Here is a 27,120-nt window from a genome sequence, read left to right as displayed (position 1 = left end):
ACCTCAACATGTGTAATGCTGAACTTATTTTTCTGTGTGTAGATTACCATACTCTTTTCCGTATATCATACAGACAAGCACAGGCATACTTTGTATTTTAAATCATTCTTTAGTTTCTCAGATTGGCACCATGCAATGTATGTTATACAATAACTTTGTCTTCAGAACAAACTGTCATGAACACCCTTTCATGTCAGTACGTGTGAATCTACCTCCCTCCATAGTATGGATGTAGCATGATTTAATTAACTACATCTTTTTATGGACATTCACATTATCTTTCATTTTTCATTGCTATCAATAGTCCCACAATAAAAATCTTTTTACATGAATCTTTGCCTATTTGTGTCTTTCTGGATTCTGTACTTCTGTAGTAGCCTCCTAATTAGGAGTAAGTAAGTTCCTTACTTCGTGTTTCCCCCCTTGGAATCAATCATAGAGTCAGCCTCTGATAAGGTTTCACTGCTCAGCAAAGACTCTGTCACCCTTTCTTTCAGGAGTGCCCACTCACCTTTCTTTCCATTTACCTTAGTGCTACCTCTATGTAAAAAGTTCTCCAAATGTATGTCTTCTATGACTTCCCTCTCCTCTGAAACACTAAATCCCTAAGATACAGCACCAAGCACTTATCACATACTATTTTTTACTATTCTTTATTTTTTACGTATGTTTTCTACCTTCTTGACTATAATTTTCTTGTAAGCCATGCCATTCATTCAGTAATTCCTTGTTTTTATTCAGTAATTATCTATTAATGACTCACTATATGGAAAGTTCTCTTCTAGAGGATAGAGAAATATTATCACATACAAATTCGGTAGTCAAGGTCACTGGCAGAATATTTGCATATAGAAAGCTCCCAGAAGTATGTTTTTAGTTACCATTAACATTCATTGGGAGTGATAAGTCCTCTGTCTCTTCTAAATACTCTAGATAGATCTTCCACCCTTTCAAGGAACTGACATTAATCCCCGAGGTTCAATCATTTATCCCTTTTGCTGTTCCAATTTGTAACACCCATCGCTTTCCACTTTGTCTCCAGAAATACCTATTTTTCACGTTAGTTGAGTATGAGTATCACAGAACTCTTTTCTAAATCATATATTCACAAGATCATTAAATTCTAGAGGGAATTTGCAGGATTATATAGTCCAGTTTCATATCTTCAGTTAAAGCCACAGCAGAATGGCCTAGATATACCACAGTTGCAACTCTCTTAAACCTTGTCCCTAGCCCTCATTCAATGTAACAAACAGTATTGACCATACACTGTGTCCCAGACATTCTTTGGGTGCTAATGATACAAAAAAAAAAAGTGGTCTTTGCCTTTAATCTAATACATACTAAATAAACTACAAAGCTCGCCTTAAAATGCTATTGTAAAATATTAATTAATTACTATGAGAATATAGTGGAAAGAGGAAGTTTTGAGTGAGGATTCGGAAAAGTTAGAGCATCAGAAGAAGCTCTGATCTGCATGTAAGAATTCAATTGCAAAGAAATGGGAGTATTTTGTTGGTAGGGCTAAACCTTCCAAACTGGAGAAGTGACACAAAGATATAAACTCAGAAATATGAACGTGGTATTTAAAGAGCTGAAAATAGTTCGGTGGTATTAAAGTGCAAAATGCATGGGGAGAAGGGACATAAAACATGACATTAGAAAGCTAGACTGAGACCAGAATAACTGAAAGAATTCTTGAGTCTTGAGTGAATTATTAAGGAATTTGTATTGATTAAATGGTAATAAAGAGTCATGGGAGTTGTTGGAACAGGAGTAGCAAAACTATCTATTATATGGATTTTAAAAATATTACTCTGGCAGAAAAAGCAATGGTAGTATTAGGAGTCAAAGGACTCAGAGACAGAAGACAGAAATAATAGGTAGAAGGTTGTTGCAGTTTTTGGACAAGTGATCTTAAAGGCTTGAAGTAAACAGTGGACATGTGTATATAAAGGAAGATACAGATTTTGAAAACACTGAAGACGAGGAATTAGATTTCTGGAACAGTGGAGTAAGAACCTCCCAAATTGTCTCCCCATAAAAACCATGATAAAACTGGACAAACCTGTCAAAAAATTTTAGAACTCTGTAAATTATGTTATCTAAAATTTCAGTTAAAAATATTATGGTACCTTACCCACACACCCGCAAAGAAAAAAAGAATACCCACAGGAAAGTATGGCTCGTACACAGAGGAAAAAAAGCAGTTATTAGAAACTGTCTCTGATGTGATTCAGATATTGGACTCACTAAAGACTTCCACATAATATGTTCAATGAACTAAAGGAAACCATGTTTAAAAAAATTAAAGGAAAGTATAATGACACTGACAGACTGCCAATTGGGCGGGGAAGGGTTTGAATCCACAATGTAAAAAGAGTGTTTCCTTGAGAAAAAAAAAAAAAAAAAAAACTATCCCCTTTAAAATACCTCTCTTTCTCCTCTATTGGGGTTACCCAATGATTGGACAAGCTTAGGATGGATCCATAAAAGTTTATCTCCAAGGAAACAGAGTAATCAATTCCTTCACCTTGATCTTCATACACGGTGAAGGCCCCCAGCCTGGGAGAAGCCCTTCCCCATGCCCTAATAGGAGCAGAACCCATGGTCACCATCCCATTCTCTCCATCAATGATGCTGTTTTGTTTTCCAGAAACTTAGCAGAAGTCCTCCTAAATCCTCAACACTTGGAGTTTTTCAAGGAGTTCCTCAAAGAACGAAAGGCCGATAGCCCACTGCAATTCCTGATAGCCTTACAGAAGATTAGCACTGAGACAAATGAAAAGAATTACAAGTCTCTCTTTGAAAATATGATCAAGACTTTCTTCCATGGCAAAGTCTCTCCCGGTATGCATTGTCTTCTCCTGATACTGTTGGCTTCTCTCTTTACTATCTTCTCGCGTCTGGAAAAGAGCCTGTCTTAACGTGAGCCCCCTGAGAGAGCAGAACAGAGCAATGGCCACATGAGGCAGTATTGAGACAGAGATGAAGGGGGACCGTGAAATAGAGAACAATAAGTCCCAAGTGTATTACTAATAAAAGAAGCCGAGTGCAAGACACTTGTACTTGTATGTGAAATATGCTCGTCTAGCCTCTCATTTAGCTTTACTCAACCCTGAAAATAGGATTTTATTTCATCTTTATAAGGTATGGATCAATAGCTCTATTTTACTAATGACGAAGGTGAAACAGAGAGGCTAACTAACTTATCTGATTGGTGAAAGCTGAATTTAAACTCAGGTCATTTGACCTTCAAATCAACTAGACTGGAGATAGATCAAAATCAAGAGCTAGCTGTGTGCAAAACTGGAGTGTCCATCACCCATAAGATATAAAGAGAGCTGTACCAGGAAGGAGAACTGTCTCCCTGAAAATCCTCATAAATTTTGTCTTGTTTTCTTGCCTCAGGTAGGAGGGTAAATCTGACCCCTGTAAATTCATCTTGGCCAGAAGCAGATGGTGCCAGTAAAGTACTGACCTATAAGTCTAGAGGGAAACAAAAGGGGGTGGCCACGATCCCATCCTGGGGGTAAACACATCTGTAGCAAAGTACTGAAGATAAAACCTTCTATTTTGGCACAGATGACCAGAGGGACTTGTTTTTCGCTTGTGGTAAACCAAGATCAAGTTATAGATTTTATAAAAATAGAAAAAGAGGTAAAATTGGCAAATCTTTATTTGTAAGAAATATTGATTTGTTAAGTCTCGGAATATCAAGTTGTGTACATTGTTTTGAATGAGCTGGAAGAAAAAAAAGAGTATGCAGATCTGGAACCTGGATAAGTTTTCAAGACTTATGAATGAAAACAATAGTCTTTGAACACCTGGAGAGTCATAGTCTCTTTACAATCCTCATTTGTAATCTTGGATTCCCCATCTCTCCCAGCAATTTAACTTGAATCCTTTGTTCTATTGCTCTCTTCCCAAACCCAAAACTTCAAAGTTGCCGCAGAAATGAATCTCTTAAACATTTCTTCCCCTTAACACACTTATCCTTGAAATTTCAGTGGAAGTAAACCAGGACAGTATTTGCTCTACAGATAAACTTGCACATAACATGCCAAAGATGCTTTTGAGATCGAACTAAAGGAAACCATGTGAAACAAATTGTGGCAAGCTCAGAATCTAACCAGATTGAGAATAAAGGATTGTAAAACTCTAAAATGAAAAAAACACAAAACAAAAACCACCAGCTGCCCCAGAAATGGTTGACAAGGAGATGATGGCTTTCTCTCTCTCTCTCTCTCATGTTTCTTAGAAGAAGTGCTGCAGTGCGATGCCCCTATTATCAAAGAAATTGGTCAGATCCATCATGGCAGCATGCCCTCCCTGGGAGTGCTCCGGGGCTGTGTAATGAAATCTCTGGAGGCAAAGTGGTGAGTATTGCCTGGAGAAGACGGTAGGCCTTTCCAGAGCTGCTCATTGGCTCCCGAAAGCCACATTATTCCAGGAGGCTCATAATTCATCCACAGAGTTTATTGCCAGAGCTTCCCTACAAAAGAAAAGCCACTTATCTTGAACCTTCTTACCTGTCTTTTTACCTACCTACCATATATGCACACGTGCGCGTGCACACACACACACACACTTCTGTTCATTTGCCTGAACAAGGAACAATACGATATTGATCAGAAAGGATAGGCTGACATCCGCAAAGGATTGAAATGGTAAGCAGGGTGTTTTTGACTATCTCCCCATTCCCCAAGTCCCACTTCAACTTCCTCCAAAAGCTGAGCTAGGTTTGCCGGGACTGTTCCTTTTTATGTGCCAGGTGTTTGCCTTGTTTAATGCTCTTGGTCTCCTTCCGGCAGGTTTAAAGATTACCAGGAGCTGTTCCCGGCTTGTTCCATTCAGGAGGCGCAGCCTGAAGCACAAGCTTTGCCCAGGAAGCTCTCGAAGGCATCAGCCACGTACTTCCAGCAATCCCAGGTTGGTGAGGAAAATGGGACAAGGCAACCATTGCCTGGGCGGGCATTGTCGATCCTACAGAATCGTTAACGCTGGTAGCTTATGCAGTCACCAAAACAACTACCCTTTGGGGTAGGGTTTTAAAACCCCATTGTACAAAGTAGGAGTGTGAGTCTCAGAGAAGTTGTTACAGTGGGAATTTCGGGAAGTCCCTCTCCCCTATCTGTGTGACAAGCACAGGAGGACCACAATGTCAGGAATTTTTTACCGCTGAGACTTAGTTTGGAGGACATGGGCCATGAAGCCAAATAGGTTTGATGATCCTCACATATAAATTCAACTAATTTAACATGTGAATTAAACTAATTTACACGACCAGGCACTGGCATAAGGGAACAATTTAGGCCTCCATGTCTTCTGGTGAGCCCCTCACTGTATGACGAAGGGCAGGCTTGCACAGATGTCCTGTAGACAAGCAACTGCTAGAGAGAGAATGCAAAGGGTTAAGAGCAGACCATTTCTTTCTTCCACACTCATCGATTATCTGTCATTCTTTCTCCCATGGGAGAAGAGAAAAGGGAAGAAAGAGAAGACTCTGTTATTCAGGAAAGTCTTTTCATGTGACTTGAGAAATAACACACCATACTTGCTCAGTATGTTGGAGAGTTATTTCGCATCAGAAAAATTTGAGCCCAGCTCTGACTCTTGAGAATCTTGCTCGGGTATCTGTGATAATAGCACTTATGCTCTTTTTGGTCCAATACTCCAGATAGGGAAACGGGCTGCTCTGTCCTTTCTCGTTTTTATTTTCTCTGTACACAAATCAACTCCATGTCCGGGTACCATGAATGATCATGTAGCGTATTAAAAAGCATACTGCCTCCAGAACCAGAATGCTTTATTGCAATTTCAGGTCTTCCTGTTCTTAGGTAAGAAAAGATCAAAAGAAACCAACATGGATATAACGCCTACTTGGTGACAAGCACTGCATGAATTGTCATATATCATCACTAACCCTCACCACCACCCAAAGGCGATTTTTTCTATCTTACATGTGGAAACATTGAGACACAGGTTAAGTACATTGACCCAAATTGCACAATTAGGGTGAAGCTAGGCTCCGGACTCAAAGTTCTTTTTTCTTTCTTTTTTCAATAAACATGTAGATTTATTTTAAATCCGTGATACACGATACATATCGGTTTTGCCGTTTTTAATGAACTGAAATAGAAATTTCTAAATACAGCAGTGTCTGCCTGTGCAACAAATACCTTAAGGTAAAATAAGGTATTTTGATAGGACTATATCTGCATGAACAAATCAGATGAAACATCTGAAAAAGTTTCTATATACCTTCTGGATTAAAAAAAACCCCAAATGATTAATGGTTTCAGATACTAAATTGCTAAAGGAGATGGGGGAAAGTCTGTGAGTTCTGTTGTAAGAGCTCTTCTTGCAAAATCTAACTAGTTTCATGTTATATGATTTTGTTGTTAGAACCGTATTCAAAATTACAGACAATGACAGGCTTCCTCAGCTACATTTTCACAAAAAATTGCTATATGTGTTGACATTAAGGTGTGACAGGTAAATGTATCTGGTTAAATGACAATTATGCCACTGTAGCTAATTTTTGCCACCTTGGGAGGAATGAAAATTCTGCATACTTTCAAATGAATCTTATGTCTTAAAGCACTCGCTGAAAACTTCAGACTCAAAGTTTCTGATCCTGAATCCAGTGGGTTTTGTCCTTCACCACTGGCTCTCTGAAGCCATGCTTACATTGAAGTTCCCTCTCTGTAGAATGAGACAACTAAACTAGTTGATCAACAAGCTTCTTTCTGGTTCTCAGTATCAGTTTCTCCAGGGATCAATAAACTGGAGAATGGTGACTGGGTATCTATGCAGAAATGGATGAAGAAACTTATAATAAAATGCATTTGTGTATGATGTATGAATGTGTGCATATAATGATGTTCCTTTTTTTTAATGCTTAGAAATGGTGTTACTCATTTCCTTATTTCTTCAGCATTTCAAAATCTGTCTGAGACATTATTTCCTTCTCGTGAGTCACACTTACCTCTGCCCTCTGTTTCTTCCTGTTTTTAGCGCTCACATTCCCTCTCCCAATCACGGCATCTCAAATCTTCACTGTTGAAAGACCATGATACCAAGATCATTGCCAATGGCCCCAGAGACGCCTGGTTGAAGCCGGAATCTTCTACCCACCAACTGCTTAATCTGGGGAAGGTTATATAAGTTCTCTGACCTGAGTTTTCTTCCCCTTTAAATTGGTGCTAAAAAGCATTCCTTAGAAAGGAGGTATTGTAAGGATTGCATGTAATGAATGTCAAGTTTGGGGCGCAGAGTGGACTCTCAGTGGACAGCAGCTATACTAATGAATATGTCATGCCCCTCCCTCTTTCCCCAGAAGAGAGCCTGGCTGAAAATGATCAGCTTTATCAAGAGCTTTTGCAAGTACCACCGGTTTATGTCTAATGTCAATAAGCGCCAGGAATTTGAAGAATATCTTCACCAGGAATTAAACAATAACAAGGAAAGTGAGTCACTTCTTTATTTACTCCTCTTACCTGTTGCTATTTCAGTCACAAGGACTAGCCCAGATATGAAGCTGCCCGAGCCATGCCCGTGTTTGCCTGGGATCTAGCAAGAACCCTAGGTCCTGGATACAAGTCAAGTCCCGACCTGCCTAGAGAGGGTGAGACCCCTACTGGCTTCTGCTCAGGGAACTGGAAAGGGAGGGGAATGACTAGTCTAAAGCACTGTGAGAGCTCACATTTCACAACACTCTTTCCTTATGTTGTTTGTTCATAGCAGAGATTTATTAAATTACTTCATTCATTCATTCATTCAACACCGTTTTTGAGAATGTGGCAGGCACTTTGTGGGGTGCTGGGAAGGCAGTAGTGAACATGCGGCATAGCGTCTGCCATCAAGGCACCTACCATTTGGAGAGCAAGACAAAATAAGTGCAAGAGATGTTACAGCCGGAGGGCTTGGGTTTGAATCTGCCACTTTCTAACTGAAGAACCTTTTGAAAGTGACTTTGTACCTCAGTTTCCTCATCTGTAGAATGGAAATAATAATTGTGCCTATCCCCTAGGGTTGTTGTGAGGATTAAGCAAGTGAATACATGTAAAGCGTCTTAGAACTACTCTTGGCAGTAGTAAGTGCTATAGGATCAGCCAGTATTCTTGCTGTTTTTATAGGATTGTGAGGAGGGATCCCAATTATAATTTCAGGGAGACCCTAATTAGTCACGGAAGAAGATCAGGGAGGAATTCTCCCAGAAAATGACAGAAAGTTGAATTTTCAGGAATGAGCAAGTTAGGCGGGCAAAATAGGAGGGGAGCGATTTCTAGGTTTGCATAGAACCCTAAAATAAGAAAGAGGATGGTACAATTCAGGAACTGCAGGGCCAAGTGGACTAGAGATTAATGAGACAGGAAAGTGTATGAGATAGACTGGAGGGATCGATAGCGACAAATCTCATCTCTCTTGATGACTTTTGAGTTATTCCAACTTGCACTTCAAGATCTCACATGTGGAATCTAAAGAACAAAATAAACAAGCAAACCAGAAGCAGACTCATAGATACAGAGAAAACAAAGTGATGGTTGCCAGAGGGGAGGGGGGTTGGGGAGCCAGGTGAAAAGGTGAGGGTGTTAAGAAATACAAATTGGTAGGTACAAAATCGTCACAGGGATGTAAAGTACAGCATAAGGAATACAGTCAATAATGTTGCAACAACTATGTATAGTGCTAAGTGGGAGCTAGATTAATTGGGGGGGATTGCTATATAAATTATATACGTAACTGTCTAACCACCATGCTGTACATCTGAAAGTAATATAAAATAATATTGAATGTCAACTAACTGAAAAAAATATTTTTAAATGCTGTAAAACATACATATTTTGCAATTGTGTGTTTCTACAAAATAAATGACTTAAAATTCCTTTTTTAAGGAATGGGTAAATGGTTTAAAATAGTTCAGTCGTAGCCCTCTAAAACATTGCATTGATCATCCTTGCACCAACAGTATAATGAGAGCCACACTGTCACCACCTCTGAGTATTATACGTGTTTGAAAAACTGCCGATCTGGCAACTGAAAAATTATGTACCATTCTTATGTACATTTCTTTAGTAATTGAGCACCTTTCTGTATTGGTCATGTGTATTCTTTTTTGTGTGTGTGAGGGGGAGGGGAAAGGGGAACAGGACTTTATGGGGGAACAGTGTGTACTTCCAAGACTTTTTCCAGGTCAAGTTGTTGTCCTTTCAGTCTTGTTTGTGGAGGGCGCAGCTCAGCTCAGGTCCAGTTGCCGTTGTTAGTTGCAGGGGGTGGAGCCCACCATCCCTTGTGGGAGTCTAGGAATTGAACCGGTAACCTTGTGGTTGAGAGCCCACTGGACCATGTGGGAATCGAACCAGCAGCCTTGGGCGTTAGGAGCATGGAGCTCTAACTGCCTGAGCCACTGGGCCAGCCCCATGTGTATTCTTTTTTGAACTGTTTATATCCTTTGTCTAGTTTTCCATTGGAATTGTAGTGTTATTATCTTTATTTTTTTTCGATTTGCAAAAAGGTTTTGTATATAGGTTTTATGAACTGCTTCACAACCAAACATTTTAAGACTAGTTCTAGCTCTTTGGTTTCTTCTTTTCAGTGAAATCAGCTCAAACCCTTATGCCCAGGATGTAGGAAGCCCGAGTTCACCCTCCTTTGCCTTCCTGCATCCTCGGCAGTACAGGTGAGCCCAAGAACAGGGTGCTTCTGCAGCTCAGTGGGAGGTCTCCTGACCAGTGGTCTGCTTTCTGTCACTACAGGTTAGCCTTTTCCAGAATCGTCATGTCTTCCAATTAATGACACATTTAGTGTTATGAAAGGACCTTCTTTTTCTTTGGCAACATTTTTTTCTCTGAAATCTACTTTGTCTGATATTAAAATAGCCACTCCAGCTTTCCTTTTATTAGTGTTAGCATGCATATCTTTTCCTATTCCTTGCCTTATAACCTACTTATACCTTACATTTAAAGTGCCTTTCTTATAACCAGCATATAATTGAGTCTTCCTTTGAAAAAAATCCAACCTGATGATAGAGCCAACAGTTAAACATCCACGTATTTTGTGAGCCAGTTGCCAAACCACCGATAGCTGAAAATCAACCATGGTGGGAGTACTTACTATGGAAATTGGCAAATAATAATAATCAGGCCTCCCCCTCCCCTACCAGAGAAGGTTTATAAACATACCACTGCTAATAGACTCTTTGGGTGGATTTAACTTCCTCTTTTCCTAAAATCCCTCCCTATCATAGCAACTTCCACTGTGATTCAGAGGTTTTTTCCCTTCAAACACAAGTCTCAGAGACAAAGAAAGGTTGTAAGATAGTTGGGAGAGACCTTATGTTTTCTTCAGTGCTGGAACCCCAGGACCTAGCACAGTGTCTGGGACAAAATAGGTGCTTAATGTTTATTAAATGTTGTAGTTACCCCACTTACACCACAGGGAGCACCCCACACCCATATCAATATTCATGAACAGATATCCAGAATAAAGGATTTATATGAGAAATAGTAAATTCTAGAGCTAGATTAGACAATTTTCTTAAACCCAGCCAGGCAATTAACTAAGGGTCTCCTTGTGAGATCCAGCCCCAAACTGTTTCTTCTCTGCCCTGAATCCCTGTGAGTGGATTTCTTGGAATATACACTAGTCAAGAAACTTTCTAAAATAACTGTCTTAGTTTTCTGAGACACAACCCAAACCTTCTAGAACCTTCTATGCTTTCTTTTAGTCATTCCTGTCTTTTGTCTGCTCTAGCTTCCTACCACCAGTTACTTAATAAACTTCTTTACTCTTCACATGTTGGCTTTTTCTTTGTGCTGCTCTCCCAGTGTACTTCTAAATTACTTCCCAGATAAACCTTGAATAAGCATTATCAGAACCGTGCAGTCTATTTTGCAGGTCACCTCTTTCATATTCTGTTTCTGCAGACATGTTCGGGATTAGCATAACTACAACGAGCATTTATTTCTATTAAATAAGCACCAGGAAAACACCTTTCAATATTCAGTTGATTTTGTTTTGTTTTTGGAATGTCTATTGCCATACCATCTGAGAAGATGGCGTTTTCAGCAGTCCTTCAAGTCTAAAGGAAAGGTTGGGTCCAATGGTGGGGAATCACTATTTCAATAGCCCCAAAGGTGGGTCCACAGTTTCTTCGTTTTAGTTATGCGCAGGTCAAAGTCTTCAGGTTTGAGTAACTCGACCTAGCTAGATGTTAATTCCTTCCTTTTTCTCTTTCAGATATGTCTGCGTCACCAAACGTACCAGGACGCCAAACCCCATGTCACTCAAATGTCCGGAGTGCAGACCAAGAGAATGGAGATATAATCCTTACAAAGCGACGCATATTTGGCCACAGGATTGTCATTGTCAACTTTGCAGTCAATGATTTGTATTTCTTTTCTGAAATGGAGAAGTAAGTTCCCATCACGCCTTCCTCTTGTGGCTTTCCATGCTTAATACCTCCCAGCAAAGACTGGAGGGGCCTATAAGTGGCACAGTGATTTCTGAAAAATCTCACCGAACGAACGCTGACATTGTATCCGTTTCCACCATTCTTTCCTTTGGGTCCTAAAAGATCTTCCGTATTCTGGAATCCCCTATATTGAAACGCACTTACTTATTTATACCCAGGAAATAGAATCCTTTTTTTAAATTTTTCATTAAGCCCTCTTAGGTAGCGTCATTGGACCAAAGTTCTTTAGTTAAAGCAAAGAATTATAATAATAAAGCTTTTGTGTTTGTGCATGACATTAAACAGATATTTTAAAGTTGAAATATATTAATGTACATTTACTCACCTGTCAAAATTTGATGTAAAGCCAAAGCCATTCCACTAATTGGAAGTCCCATATTTTTTTGTGTATATGCTAATCCCCAAATGCTATCCACTAATTCTAATTTTTCTCTCTTTAAAGTGGAACAAGAATTTAAAGATTACTGCAAAGCAACTTAATCCTTCTGTATTTTTATACTTGTCTTTGCAATTTTTTAAATTGCCTTGTCACACCTAACTCAACAGCAATTTTTTTTTAAAAAAGCAACTTGCCTTTGTTGGAACATTCCAAAGCATTCCAATTTGTTTTCACAGAAACAACAAATACCTTTTCTTTCCTTATTCATATTCTGTCAATTTTCATAAGTTACAAATTATAGTAATAAGGCAGCAGGCAAAAATATTTGGGAAGAAACATGAATAGCTCTCAGTAAATGTCTGCCTCAATGAATTGGAGAAATGTCAGAGTGTTCTAGAGAAGGTACCCACAATATATGGCATCAACATCAGTCAGTCAGGGACATCTGTCAGTGAGTTTCGTGGAAGTGCAGACCACCTAGTAACTCAGCACATCAATTAGGGCCATTTGGTTAAGAGCCCAAGGAAGGACTTCGCTCAATTCCACACTTATTAATTGCTGGATCATTCTTGGACACTGGATTTGGTATTGGAGATACAAAACACCACCAAGACATGCTCTCTGTCCTCCAAGTTCCCGCAGAAATGAGGGTAGCAGAAAAGACAGAAATAAAATTAGGATGTGGGATGATATGTGGTATGATTGAGTCCGGCCCAGGAAGTGCATGTAGACAACTGAGCCCTCAGGTGTGGCTTCTTGGGAGACAGGTAACCTAAGCTGAATTTTGAAGAATGAGTAGGGGTTAGTGAGATATAAAAAAAGAAAATGAATGCAAGAGAGAGGCACATGGGGAACAGAAAGCAATACCAATGGGGATGAACAGCCTCCTCCGCTGCTCCAATTCTGTCGCCATTGTCTCTATATTCTCACTTGCCCCTAAGGAACCGTTCTCTGCACAGTGGCCAGACAGTCTTTTAAAAGTGTCAACCTGATAATAGCACTTTCCTGCCTAAAATGTTCCAGTGGCTTCCCATGGCCACTGGATTCAAGTCCAAACTTTCTCCGGTTGCCTAACTAGCTCTATAGGAGCAGCCCTACCTGCATCTCGGAGCTCGCTTCCTGCCACTGGCCACTTGCCCCAGGCTCCAGCTATGGGGCTCTGCTCCCCCTGTGCCCACTGACTTTGCACTCACTGCTGCCTTTGTGGGAAGATGCCCCTGGACTCACGTCTCCAAATGACTGTCCTTTCTCATTGTTCCCAGTGTCAGTGCCCGCCCCCTTCCCAATTACATCATACCCTTTTGTTATCGTCATAGCACTACTGGATATTTAATTGTTCACTTATTTACTTATATGTCCTCTTCCCCTCATTGAGTGCGAGCTCCTGGAAAGCAGGACTCTGTTTCCTTTCTTCAATGCTGAATCCCTACTCCTGGGACTGTGCCCTGCAGAGAGTAAACGCTTAATAAATAAATATTCACTGATTGAATAAACGAGTGGACAAACAAAACGGGCTTAATAGGAAAACCTTGGTATCCCACTATTAGGAAGACTTTGAATGGTTAAGATTTAAAATGGCCTGAGAGAAGTGAACTGTCTACTTAAATCAAGATAAGGTATCACGGACAGATACGTGATGGCTAGTGAAATAATATGTTGCTAGGAGACAGAGTGTAGAATGGCGGTTGTTGCCAGGGGCTGGGGGAAGTGGAGAATGAGGGTTTGTGTTTAATGGAGTTTTAGTTTGGAAGATGAAGAAGGGTCTGGAGATGATATGGTGATGATCGTACAACAGTGTGGATGTCCCGAAGACTGCTGAACTACATGCTTAAAGACGGTTACACCGGGCCGGCCCGGTGGCTCAGGTGGGTGGAGCTCCATGCTCCTAACTCCGAAGGCTGCCAGTTCGATTCCCACATGGGCCAGTGGGCTCTCAACCACAAGGTTGCCAGTTCAATTCCTCGAGTCCCGCGAGGGATGGTGGGCAGCGCCCCCTGCAACTAAGATTGAACACAGCACCTTGAGCTGAGCAGCCGCTAAGCTCCCAAATGGCTCAGTTGGTTGGAGCGTGTCCTCTCAACCACAAGATTACCGGTTCGACTCCCGCAAGGGATGGTGGGCTGCACCCCCTGCAACTAGCAATGACAACTGGACCTGGAGCTGAGCTCTGCCCTCCACAACTAAGACTGAAAGGACAACAAGTTGACTTGGAAAAAAGTCCTAGAAGTACACACTGTTCCCCAATAAAGTCCTGTTCCCCTCCCCCAGGAAAATCTTTAAAAACACAAAACAGTTACACTGGTCAATGTTAAATCATGTGTAGTTTACTACAGGGAAAATCAATGAGGAATATGTTGCTTTGTAGAGTGGTGGTAATTGTGAGCAGGCCAGCACAGGAGGGGAAAGAAAGAGCAAGACAGCCCTTCGCCCTTGAAGCAGTCAGAGGCGAAACTGGCGCAGGGGTCAGGATGGGTAAGGAAGGGAGGATGGGGTCAATTAGGGAGTTTGTGGTGAAGACATACACTTGAACACACTTTTCGCATATGATCTGACGTGTGCTAGGGGCTCAGTTTGTATTTGGCAATAGAACAACCTGGCTCAGGATTGGGCCCTGTCTTCTTTTTTTTTTTTAGGCCAGAAATAGGTCTGGGCTGGCTGCTCTCTTTAGTCACTGCTTTCATCTTTGCTGACTTCCTACTCACTGCCTCTTTTTAGATTTAACACTTTGGTGAGTTCAGCTCATGTGCTGCAAGTCAACCGGGCCTACAACGAGAATGACGTGATCCTAATGAAGTCCAAACTCAACATCATCCTGAAGCTCTACCTGAACTCGGAGATCCCTCCAAAGCTAAGGGTAAGGGCGACTGCCACTCCTCTCTGGCCTTGTGCCAAGAAGCATTTCCCCCACAAGAACCCTGACGGCTAGTTGCCCGGTGCCTCCTAAGTCCTGGGTCAGCAGGATGTCCTTTACCTAGCAGCCCCCAAAAAGCTTTACCTTTTGGGGAAGGGGTGGTTTTGAAGGTCCTTGGGGGCCAAGTGTGGTTTTCTGCTTTCCCTGGAGCCTCTGCCAGTGACAGGCTCCCCCTCTGTGGGTAGGTGAACATCCCGGAGTCCCACAAGGATGCCATTCTTGCTGCTATTGCAGAGGGCCACCTAGATCTCGGCATCTTCCACGGGGCTATCATGTCCCTCTTCCCTGTCGTCATGTACTTCTGGAAAAGGTAACTCTCCCCTCACCTGAGGACCGTGAGGTCCTTGGACTTTGTAGAGAGTTTTCTGCCTTCCTGTCGCCCTCGGTTTCACTGTTTCCAGGTTCGTGGGGTGTTGTTCTACTTGTACTCCATCCTCCCACTCCCACTCTGAACACTCAATCTTAGGATGGAAGGCCACGTAAGACTGGGGAACAGAATGCCTGGCTCCCACCTTTCTCTCCCCCGGGCTTGCTAGGAACAAAGGTGCTAGTTAGGTTTTCGTAGGTTCCCCTGCAAGGGTCCTAGTGGACCCCAGCCATTTGGGAGAAATTCTGTCAAGACTTACACAATGGCGCTCGTGCTTAAGGAACCTCGTGGGGGCCGTGAGCCAGAGGAGTTTCACTATGTCATGCCTAGATCCCACAATTACCAGGAAGGGCACAGTTGCTAGATATTTTGATTTTCAAGAGGCACTAGAAATTCAGATGCTTATATCATATCTTCCAAGGTTAAAGTAGCAAATGGGGCAACTAACTCCAAACTGAAACATGGTGAGGAAACTGTCAAGGCCAAAAACCAAAAATGAAACAAAATACCTGCAGGACAAATGCAGCGGTGCCCACTGGTTCCTAACCTGTTCTGTCAGGGTTTGGGCTCAGAGATTGGCTTAGGTCCTCCCAGCTGACTCACGAGGCCATTCACTCCTGCGGTCTGCTGTGGCTCCGGCTCAGACCCTCCACACGGTGAATGGCAGGGCCCTGGGTAATAATGACAACAGGACGACTGGCTGAGATGGACCCAGACCAGGCTAATGGGGGAGATTAGATTATTACTGTGATTCCAGCTCTTGGTGGTTTCCTTCTCCCACAAAACAATTATTATTAAATAGAAGTGTAAAGGTGGCCTAACAATCACCAACCTGTATTTTTAAATCCCTAAGGTAAGTTATTTAATACAGGATTGAAAGAAATTTTTAAAAAAATCTAAGTTCAAGATAACCAGTTGAGCCTTTTGAGTACCCATTGTTATCTAGCACTTTCTTCTAGACTTGATTCTAGTTCTGCTAACCAGATCTAAATAGAATTTCATCCTGAACCTTTCTGGAGGACCAGAAACCCCTGGGAAATATGTATATGCTGCTTCTGGCTTGAGTCACGCTCAGCTCTGTCTCATCCCTGTTTAGGAAGTGTATGAGTCCTTCACAGAGGCTTTGAATTCTAATCCTCATGCAGCTGGTTCTTTACTTGCTCTCCTATATGTTTAGAGAGAATTTTATATTGTGCAAACTACGTCCACATCTATGACCGCAGATGAACCTCTCAACAACCCTATGAGTGGGTGACTCAAAGTATTATTATCCCTATTTTGTAGAGGAGGAAATTGAGGTTCAGAGTGGTTAAGGGACTTGCCTAGGTAAGTGGTACCACTTCGTAAGTCGTAAAACCAGGGTTAGATACCAGGTCTCTTGGTCTCTTAAGCATCATTAAGAATGAATCCATGACGTATTGGGAGGTCTGTGACGGGAGGGAGACCCAGGTCAGCGAATAGAATAGGAGAAACCATCTGTGATCTGATAATGCCCCTTGGGGAGGAAGAAGGAAGGCAGCAGTCAATACCACCAGAGCCAAGGCTGGATAGAAAACAAATCCAGTCTTAGCCAAGACCAGCCTCCAAGGGCAGGCTGAGGGAGCAGGGGGTTAGGGACTAGGGCGGAAGAGACGGAGAGTGTTGTATAACAGTGCTCAGGCTGCAGTGAGTATGTGAGTCTGAGTTCATGTAAGGAGCCAGGTCTACTCCGGGAGCGATGGGAAGGAGGTGAAGGGGTCAACGTCCTCAGTAAGGGACAGGGTGGAAACCAGAGACTAGGACCTGAGGGGGCCAATCAGACACGCTGGCTGCACCAAGTGGGGTTCGATAGGGAGCTCAGAGTCCCTTAAGCAAGCACCCCAGGGTAGATTTTTTACAGACTCCATTCCCTAGTGATTCCCGAAGGAAGTCCCATGCCAGGCCCTCCCTGAAGCCATGCCTGTACAAAGAGGAGGCCGCCGAAGAAGGGCTTCTGACAGGCAGCACTCTGCGGCCAGGTGCTCTCGTCTTCTCTGCTGGACACCCCACTCTCTGTGAGGGCTGGTCCCGACCCCGTTTCCCTGTACTCAGTGTTCCAGCCCCCTCAGCGGTGGTTTCTCCCTGTGACCAAAAGCCATTCTTCTCACAGGTTTTGCTCCTGGAAGGCAACCCGCTCTTACTTCCAGTACAGGGGGAAGAAGTCCAAGGACAGAAAAACTCCTCCTAAGTCTGGTCTTGTAAACAAGTCCCCACCTTGGAACGGAGGTAAGCTCCACCATGACCCATAGCCCCGTTCTCTAGCAAATGAGACTCATGAAGGGAAAGGAAGGGCCTGCAGGCCCCGCTGTAAGACTTCCCAGAGGGTGTTTGCTGGAGCGGTGGGCATTGTATTAACTTGGCCTCAGAGAAACATTAGGTATATTTTATCTGTGGCTACCAGTGCTGGCAAAAGGGTGCCCCATCCATGGACAGCTTGTCGGCAGTACCTCCCAGGATGCCTCTGGATATGGTGGGGAAATGGAGGTGGTGACCTGCTTTATTGCTCTTTAGGAAGATCCTGCTCCAATTATCTCCCTACCATTTGAAAACCATCTGTGTTATAGTGTTAAGGGAGAAAATTAAAAGTGGATGTAGAGTATAATTTTAATGTGGTAAATAAATATATATATATTTTTTAATGCAACCATAGGATAAGCTTAGAAATAGAGTGTTAATAGGATTATCTCTGGGTGGTGTGGTTATGAGAAATTTATATTTTATTTACATGAAATTTATATTACTAATGTATTATTAATCATACGTTATTGGTGATGGAAGGAGAACTGACTCTGGGTGGTGCACACACAATGGGATTTATAGATGATGTAATACAGAATTGTACACCTGAAATCTATGTAAATTTACTAACAATTGTCACCCCAATAAATTTAATGGAAAAAAAATCATACGTTATAATGTTTATTAATGAATAAATGTGTGTTTGAGAACACATAAATGTCTTCTTAGCACAGGGCAGTTACACGCAGGCCCTTTCCCAATACCTGCACTGAGATCAATACTTGAGCGAAAAGGAATTTAAAGAGAGGGAGGAGAGTGCATGGGGCAGTGTCCGGGGAGGGGAAGGCTGGGTCTCTGCAGTGGAAAGTTCTGGGAACCAAAGAGCACAGGTCTGTGAACCTGGGAATAGTACCAGCATCAGAATAAAACACAGAGTTAGGACAGGAGTCTTAAAAACGGCAGCTCACTGTCCCATGATGCAGCTGAGCATTCTGTTGTGTTACTCATACTGGCCTGATCCTTATGTCCATGTCCCCAGATGGTCACCCCTGCCCCCACTCCATCCCTCACAAACAAAGACGCCACCCACTTCTTGGAGCACAAATGAGGGCCCTGGAGACCTAAATCTATCTCTGGCTGTAGAGCCCAGCTCCTGCCCCACTGAGAGGGTCCTCACTTCAGTAGGGAACAACTCATCCACCTCCCTGGCTGCAGCCACCCCAATGATCAAGGAACATGGCTTATTATCCCTGTCTCTGCTTTGTGACATGTCACATCAGCAGACTGAAGTCAGCAATCTTTAAGGATGTGGGCCACGGGTGCAAGGGCTTATTTAGGAGGGAGGGGTTGGGGGAGAGGAAGGGAGTAGTAAGAGGAGAGAGGGAAGTGGACATTCAGGGCAGGCGCATGATACTTGCTCCAAGGAGCAAGAAAATGCCCCTAGTCGTAGCTAAAGAACTCCCAACCTTTGGTTCATTTCCTGTGCTGAGTTGCAGGGAGGTAAAACCCCAGGTCATTTCTGGTCTCAGAAGTTGCAAGCGGGCTGCAGGATACTCTGAATTAAGAGGCCAGGCCACTCGGGTTCTAGGCCCGGAAAGTTATGTTCGTGTGTGAACTAAGGGACCATAAGCATCTTGTTTCCCCTTCTGCAGCCTCAGACCCCCGATCTCAGATACAGAGGTTTGGATGTAGATAATATTCTATTATTAGCATCCTGTAATCCAAGGAGTGTGAAACAGGAGCCTTCTTTGCTTACTTAGAAAGATTTATTTTGTTGAGTATTGCTGTAAGGGCTTTTAATGCTCCCCCTTCTTTCTTCCCCAGGAGACCATACCGTCTTAAGATTCACCTTGCTCAAAGGTATGGAATGGCTGCAGCCTCAACAGCGGGATGTAATAGCAAGTCCAGTCCTGAATTGTGAGTTGGAGTTGGGAACCCCACTGATATCAAAAGCCCACTACTCAATTAGAGGGTGACCGTAAGGCCAGCTTAGCCAGTCTCCTTATTGGCCAGGAGGAGACTGAGATCCCCCAAATGTGAAGTGACTTGGTCAGAATCACACAGCTTGTGAATGGCAGGGATGGGGTGGAAAGCGGGTCTCCTGACTGCCCTCGCAGGGGTCGGTGCGCAGCTCTCATTAGAATAACCATATCTTCTTGATTCTCTTATAGCCCCTTGAAGGTGGGTACCTTAAACTTCTCTGTGTTTCTGCTGCCTCCTCTGCCCATTTCCAGGTGTGGTGTGTGACCTTTATTAAGAGACATCGTAATATCCCAGTGTTTGTTTCCCTCCCCCGCCCCCCATGAGGGCACCTGTGGGATGGAACAGGACCTCCAACCCATACTTCCTGCCTCCTGGAGGCTCCAGCACTGATCTCCTTACGCCTGTAATAAGCACTCTGGTGCTAGCATACCATGTTGGGGACATGTTATATCCTTTTTCTTCCCCATCTTCAGCCTCTAAGAGTCAATTCCCTTCCCTTGTTTCGTCCTGTTCGCTCCCAACAAGCCTTTCCTTCCTGTCCCCTTGTCAGCTTCTATTTCCATGTTAGGGCTCCTCCTTCTCTGAAATACCAGCTTGCCTGGCCTGCCCATTTGCATATATCCCCTGTTGCTTAATGGAGAGGCGATTATGGAACATTGCCGGTGATCCATAGGGTCCAAACAGCCCTAAAGTCTGGTGATTCTAGTGTTCATCTGGCCTAATCTTCTTATTTTACTCCCCTGGGTCAATGGGGTTGGCGTCATGACATTTGCATCTAGACGAAATGTCTCCTAGGACAAAAATTTTGTAGCATACAAACCAGGCCTCCTTACTCTCCCTAGAACATCTCTGTTTGATCTTCACTTTCCCAATTCCTTCCCTGAAAGCTTCCCTGGGCTGGAGGTCCTCCAGTAAGTGTCTGTGCCCTGAGTTCTGATGGAGTTTTTCTCTGTATTTGTCTTTAGCTTCATCGAGCAACCTGACCCAGCTAAAACATTCCTTCTCCACTGTGCAGCTGAGTCCTGTCCTGGGGTAGGCACGAGCTGGAAGTCTCATCTTCGTCCAAGCATACAGTGGGAGAGGGGGGAGAAACTTCCCAGAGACCTAGCTCCCCCTCCTGACACTCCTGGCATATAGACCCAAGAAGTTAGCTTGCTGCTTCCAGAGAGGCCTGTAGTTGGGGTGTTTTCTCTAGGGGGTGTCACCCACCTCCATTAGGACAGGCATTTTTAGGAAGTTGAAGCCCCCTGACCCACCTTCCAGTAGAACACTCTTGCTAGCGGAAGTGTCTCAGATGGTCTTTCACTGATGGCTTCCTTAATCCTCCAGCCTTCTGGGTCAGACATATAAGATGGAGAAAAACAAAGAGGTATCCTTCTGCTTGGTAGGATATTGGCAATAAGAACAGAAAGGACTTGAGCCTGTCCAAACCTGATTTCAGCCTAACTCACTTCTGTACAAGCATCAAAGTAGGACTGGCGTTACGTCAGGGCTCTGGGAGAATCCCTAGGGAGTCATGGAAACTACAGCTGAGCAGGGCTGAAGAGCTGAGATCAAGATTATAGATCACAAGCTCTGTGAATGGCGGGCCTGGTTTCCTCACCAGCCATCCCACCTTCTCAGACCTGCTGTAATTCTGAGGATTTGGGAACTTTCCAGGCATCATTGGCCAGTGCTGATGCCTGGAAGACAAGCCAGGTACTTTGGAGCTCTTTGTAGGGAAAGGCAATGCATAGCTTCAGAAGATACAAGCTCTTGGGGGAAGAAGATGAGAATAAGAATGGGAAGGACCCTGTCCTGAAGGCAAAGGGTTTTGGTTTTGGCTGTTGCCATTCTTAACGTGAATGACAGCAACACACCAGCAGAGAGTATAACATCAGTTACCTTATCGCCATGGTGGTAACTGACCACTACTTGCTTCCTTCAGACAAAAATTATCCAGCACCAAAAGGGAGAAGAAGTAATCTGGTCAGGCCCCCAAGAGAGGCACATCATCTCTCAGAAGCCTCCTAATGCTGACAGAAGCTTTTCTGGTCAGAAATGAAATGCTCTGGTGCCATCTGCCCTGGAAAGATGAGTGGGGTGACAGCCCAGACACAGCAGGCCCAGACTGCAGTGGGTAAGATTTGTCTGCCCTCCCCAATCCTGGGGGTCCTATCAGAGATGGTCTTTCCACAGTGGCCATGTCAGGAGACCTCGTTCTAGTCTTACTCTGTAACAGCATGGCCTTGAGAATCCCTGACTCAAGGTTGTTGAAGAATCCTATGACAAGTGTATGTAGATGGCATTAAACAAACTAGGAAGCAAGGTGTTCTTTTTATCAACAGTGACAGATGGGGTCTCTTCATGTTGGGATCTCCCATTTGGACAAAGACTCACATACATTGTCTCAGCAAATCCTCAGACCCCTGTGAGTAACCATGTCAGAAATTGTTTATTTTTAACCAGCTGAAGGACTGACACACACGGAAGGTAAGTGACTTTCCCAAGAATGCTAGCAGAGTTTGGACTAGAATATACCACTCCTGAATCTTTGGCTACTTCTCTCTGTGGCCACCATCTATGCAATTTTTCATGCCCAAAAGGAATTGTTATTCTCTGGAGCTCTGTTCATTTGCCAATTCATAGATAAAGAGACTCTTTGGAAAAATTTTTGACCTAAAAGCCTAAATTCTTATTATAGTTTTGGAATGACTAGTCCCATTTTCTGTCCTTTGAAGAAAACCAGGAGTAAAATGATAGTCAGTCAGAATATCCTAAACGAACCCTTCACCTGAGAGAATTGAGGAGAGGTTGGTTCCCTGACTCCATGGCTTACAGAACAAGGAAAGACTAGAAAGCTTATTGGAGAATCCTTTCAAATTTCCAGCCAACATTTCCTGCTATGCTGATGCCCTTTATTTCCTAGACTCTTCTCAAAGAATGAAAAATGTGATGTTAAGCCAGGGCTCACAAAGAGGGACTCTGAGATCATGTGGGTGGGGCTGTGATTGGGACCAGTCCATCATGACCATAGACAGAGGTGACGAGAGGAAATCTAGATTTAAGTGAGGTGTGGGGACCCTCTCAGGCCACAGGGAGAAGGCCCAGCAAGGCAAGCATTCAGCACAAGAAGGGCCCAGAAGTAGGGAGTGCGGCTAGGGTTCCAGAACAGGGCTTCAGCTAACTGGAGGAGCAGAGGGCATGCGACAGAATTCCAGCACCTAAAACTCAGGCAAGGAACTAGCGTGAGATGCCAGGAAAAGAGTAGAAAAGAGTCCTATTACTGGACTGGAAGGACCAGACATGAGCTTGGTCAAAAAGGAACAGGTCAAGAGCCCACATGTAGACCAGAGAGTGTGTTAGGCCAGCAACAAGGTGATTGGTGAGGATCTAGGAAAATACTCAGAGTCTCGTGCCTAAACACCCTCACCTTGGACAGAGGCAAGGTGACCTACAGACTTGCCGTACGTGGGTCCCCCTGAAGGAAAAGAAAGATCATTCAACGAACTCATTTGAAACTGTGATCTTTCTTAGTTCTCTCTCTGCACGCTCACCCTTGGATGGACTCACGTGCAGATATGCAAGCACAATACAAACATGTTATTTTAAAAGCCTTGAGATACTTAATAGGACCACACTGAATAGGATAAAAGCTCTGTTCTTGTATCGAGTCTTGCTGATTTCTTCCTTTGGTTTCTTATACTATCTCACCTCAGAGATCCCAGGTCTACCATGCTCCAACACCAGATTTAGGCTAGTGTCACCAAAATCAATCACCTATAAAATGTAGGCAGGTAATATAAATGAGGAAAGCAACCCATGAGGGAGAAGGGCGTGGTAGAGACTGGTGAATTTGAAAACACGTCTCAGAGGGGACAGCAAGTGTTAGCTCCAGCCAGCCAGCCAACCCAGGGTTGCCAGAGCTGCTTACTTGGGTAGAAAAAAAGGAAGGAAAAGAAGGAAGGAGGGAAGAAAGGAACGAGGGAGGGAGGAAAAGGGGAAACAGAAAAAAGAATGAGGAAGTGAAAAAGTTCTGTAATACTGTGCAGGTCAAACAAAACTTGCAATCTTTGCTTTAAGCTTTTTCTTTCCCCTTGAATTTATATTTGGGTCCTGGGTCTATCTTAGACAGAAAATACTGGTGGGGAGGAAGAGAAGTCCCCGCAATAGACCCATAGGGGCCACAGACATTTAAGGAAAAGACCAAGGGAGGAAGGCCAGGTAAGGAAGTTGACCGTCTCTGGTCCCTGTAGTAGTTTTCTATTGCTACTGTAGACAATGACCAGAAACTGAGTGGCTTAAACTAACACAAAAATACTTACAGTTGTGAGGGTCCGAAGTCTGACCTGGGATGTATTGGGTTAAGGTGTTGGCAGGACCACATCCCTTTCTGGAGTCTCTAGGGTGGGTCCGTTTCCTTGCTCATTCAGGTTGTTGGCAGAATTCAATCTTTACAGTCAAAGGGCTGAGGTCTGGTTTCCTTGCCAGCTGTCAGCCTTTCTTTGTCTGATTGAAAAAGCCTCAACTCCTTAGTGGCATATACAAGACCACTGACAATTTGCCCCACGTCTAGTTTTCCAGATTCATCGCTTACCTCTCCCTGTATTAGCAACAAATGCCCTTCCCTTTCTTCTCCACCTGGTGATGAGACATCACAATGGAGATACCTCTTACTTGTCTTCTCTCTCTTCTCACCCTCTCCTTTTTGTTTCTGCAAAAAATTTCCCCCCGCTTTGGAGATACCTGTTTGTGTATGTGCCTCACCTACTAGATTATATACTTTTGTAGGGCAGAGATCATGTCCTGTTTTTCTTGAACCTCCAACACCAACCACAGTGCCATGCAGATAAGAGTTGCCCCATAAATACACCTTGAATGCATGAGTAAATGAAGTCTGCTAGGTGCTAGGGAAAACAGAATTTGCATTGTCTGCCTACTACCCTGACCTTACAATCAGTTATGCTGACTTTACAGTCAATTAGAGTACACAGTGCTGTTTACTAGAAAATCAAATCAGTCATCAATTGCAATTGTGATTAGCGCAAGAAAGAAGCAGCAGCAAATTTTTCTTATGAAACTCTTTTATGTTCCAATAACACTTGACACTTTAAGAACTTTCTAATTTTTTTCCCCAGGAAGCTCATACAACCCATTCAGACTAAAGAGTGATATAGAGAAGCAGAGGAAAACAAACCAAGAGAGACTGAGAGAGATCTGCCCTCCACCTTCAGGAACCTTTTCAGTTACGTATGTCAGGGAGTGACATGAAATCTCCCCTCTTTCTACAGAAGTATGAAAAGATGTCTGTCTTTTCCTCGTGAGTGCCTCCAACCAATCCAATGTCACCACAGAGGAGGGGCTGGATCATGTGCAGCACCTCAGGGTACCAGTCCCCATCCCTACACCTCCACGAGGCCTGCAGGTCATTAGCTAGAATAAAGGATGTCCATATTCACAATTTGCGAGCCTCCTGTTTTCTTCTTAAAGAAAAAGGCACAGGGAAACAATATGTTGCTCCCAGAGAGTTCCTAATCTCTTGAATTGGAGAGATAAGAGATTAGTGGAAGTAATACGTTACTTCCTGGAAGAAGACCAAGGACAAGTTGGTCTCATTCAGAGGCTTTGACACTTGGGCCCTCCCCTGACCAGGCCAGGAGGCCCTGCTACCAAGTTTTTCCATGACACAGGCTTCTGTTAAATCCCCTCTCTACTCTTTAGTAACTTGGTGATCACCAGCAAACTAGTTAACCTGGCTGAGTCCCAACATCCTTGTGTGTGAAATGGACATGAGAATATCTCACTCATAGGGTTGTTTGTTGATTAACTTGAGATCACGCGGGCCAAGTGCATGGCATGGGGTGGGGACGGGGACATTAGTTGCTGCCCCTCTGTCTACCTTTCCCCTAAACTTCCCAAACCATGAAGGAAGTCCCGGACCAGGTGTGATATAGTTGAACAGTTAATTCCTGAGGAAATTCTGAACGAATGTCTCCCAACAAGATAAATGATTCATGTGTGTGTGACGGGGAGGGGGACAGTGGCCAGGACAGCCACACATCTATTTAATTCTTTATGTATACGTAGGGGCTGGCTGATCACAGAGAATGTGCTTCTAATGTTGGATGGGGTCCCAGTGAGTCAGCAGGAAGCAGAGCTCACCAGGCCAATCGGATTCAGATTCGGCCATGTGGGGGAGGGCTCCACACAGGAAAGATGGCACCTGCCTGCCTGCCTACCGCACAAGAGGACCTCTCACAGGGAAAATGGCAATAGTCCTCCAGCTCTCGCTTCAAAGCCACACACCTCAGTCTGCCCCCTGTATGTCTCTGACACCCCCTGAGTTACTGTCCTGCTACTGGAGCCCAAGGTAAGTGCCTGCAAGTGAGAGCGTCTGTGTGTGGGCCATTTAAGAGGGTGCCTTGGTTTCCCGTAGCCTTCTGTCCCAGCAGGCTGGTCAGAATCCCCACTGTTTTCCACAGCCAGCTGTGGGGGCTCCTTCCCAGCACCAGTACTCCAGACTGGGAAGACTGGTTTGTGGCTGTGGTCCCCTGTTCCTCCGGGGAACATCTGTGGCTGAGATATCCCTCCCAATTCTCAACCACCACACAGAGGTTTAGGACCAGCCTGTTTAGCGTCTCTGCCCTTCCTACCAGGCTCCACGTGGCTTCTTTATACCCTTAGTTGTAAAACTCCTGTTCAGGTAGACTTCAGACGATTCTCCAGATCGATTGTTCTATAATTTAGTTGCAATTTTAATGTAATATTCTGCAGTTTGAATAGATGTGGCAGTTATTCTTTTTGGTGTTTTCTAAGCTTCCTGGATCTATGGTTTGGTGTCTAGCATTAATTTGGGGAAATTCCCAGTCATTATTGTATCATTATTGTATTCTTTTCTTCCTTTCCTCTCTTTCTGGTTTTCCCCATAATTAATAACCTTCCAGAAATCATCAGGCCCAGATTGGTTCACTGTTGAATTCTACCAAACATTTAAGGAAGAGAGTATACCAGTTCTCTACTATCTCTTTCAGATAAAATCAGAGGGAATGTTTCTTAACTCATTCTTTGAGGCCAGCATTACCCTAGTACCAAAACCAGACAAAGATATAACAAGAAAAGACAATCACGTTCCTTAAATGATTGGTAAATTCAACAGGGAATCCATCTGGGCCTGATGATTTCTTTTTTGAAAGGTTATTCATTATTGATTCAATCTCTTTAGCAGATGTAGACCTATTTATATTGTCTATTCTCTCATTTGCGAGTATTGGCAAATTGTGTCTTTCAAGTAATTGGTCCACTTTATCCAGGTTATCAAATTTGTGGCATAGAGTTATTTGCAGTATTCCTTTATTATCCTAGTTGTGTCCATGGGATCTGTAGTGATGTCCCTTCTGTCATTTATATTAGTAATTTGTGTTCTTTCTCTGTTTTTTTTTAGCCTGGCTAGAGGTTTATTGACATTATTGATCTTTTCAAAGAACCAGCTTTTTGTTTCATTGATTTTCTCTATTGACTTTCTGTTTTCAATTTCATTGATTTCTATTCTGGTTCTTATTATTTCTTTTTTTCTGCTTCCTTTGGATTTACTTTGTTCTTTTCCTAGTTTTCTATTTACTATTATTAATAGTATATGTATATAGAAGTCCCAATGATTGTTAAGATAATTATGTAATGAATGTGCATCTTTAAAACACCAGAAATTTAATGGTAATTATTCTAAGTGTTGAGATTAAAAGGAGGCATTTATTTTCTTCTTCTCTAAA

General features: G+C 43.2%; 1 protein-coding gene across 3 annotated transcripts in view; it reads left to right on the top strand.

Annotated features, from left to right (window-relative positions):
- Positions 1-27,120, top strand: part of RGSL1 (regulator of G protein signaling like 1) — a 111,559-nt gene that overhangs the window by 65,680 nt on the left and 18,759 nt on the right. The window contains exons 15-28 of one of the 3 annotated variants that reach the window (XM_081024576.1): positions 2,657-2,850; positions 4,262-4,379; positions 4,815-4,932; positions 7,021-7,161; positions 7,343-7,472; positions 11,245-11,419; positions 14,574-14,712; positions 14,955-15,079; positions 17,265-17,380; positions 19,217-19,309; positions 20,341-20,407; positions 21,303-21,494; positions 24,493-24,604; positions 25,442-25,724. In XM_081024576.1, the coding sequence (XP_080880702.1) occupies positions 2,657-2,850; positions 4,262-4,379; positions 4,815-4,932; positions 7,021-7,161; positions 7,343-7,472; positions 11,245-11,419; positions 14,574-14,712; positions 14,955-15,079; positions 17,265-17,380; positions 19,217-19,309; positions 20,341-20,407; positions 21,303-21,339 (1,453 nt within the window). In that variant the 3' untranslated portion in view covers positions 21,340-21,494; positions 24,493-24,604; positions 25,442-25,724. Of the gene's footprint in view, positions 1-2,656; positions 2,851-4,261; positions 4,380-4,814; positions 4,933-7,020; positions 7,162-7,342; positions 7,473-11,244; positions 11,420-14,573; positions 14,713-14,954; positions 15,080-17,015; positions 17,170-17,264; positions 17,381-19,216; positions 19,310-20,340; positions 20,408-21,302; positions 21,495-24,492; positions 25,725-26,795; positions 27,117-27,120 lie in introns of those variants that run through there. The other 2 variants (XM_081024575.1, XM_081024577.1) reach the window with 2 other exon arrangements.

Source organism: Rhinolophus hipposideros (genome assembly GCF_964194185.1).
Source record: "Rhinolophus hipposideros genome assembly, chromosome: 19".
Lineage (NCBI taxonomy): Eukaryota > Metazoa > Chordata > Mammalia > Chiroptera > Rhinolophidae > Rhinolophus > Rhinolophus hipposideros.
The sequence above is the reverse complement of the archived record's forward strand: the minus strand, read 5'-3'. Positions and strand labels throughout refer to the sequence as shown.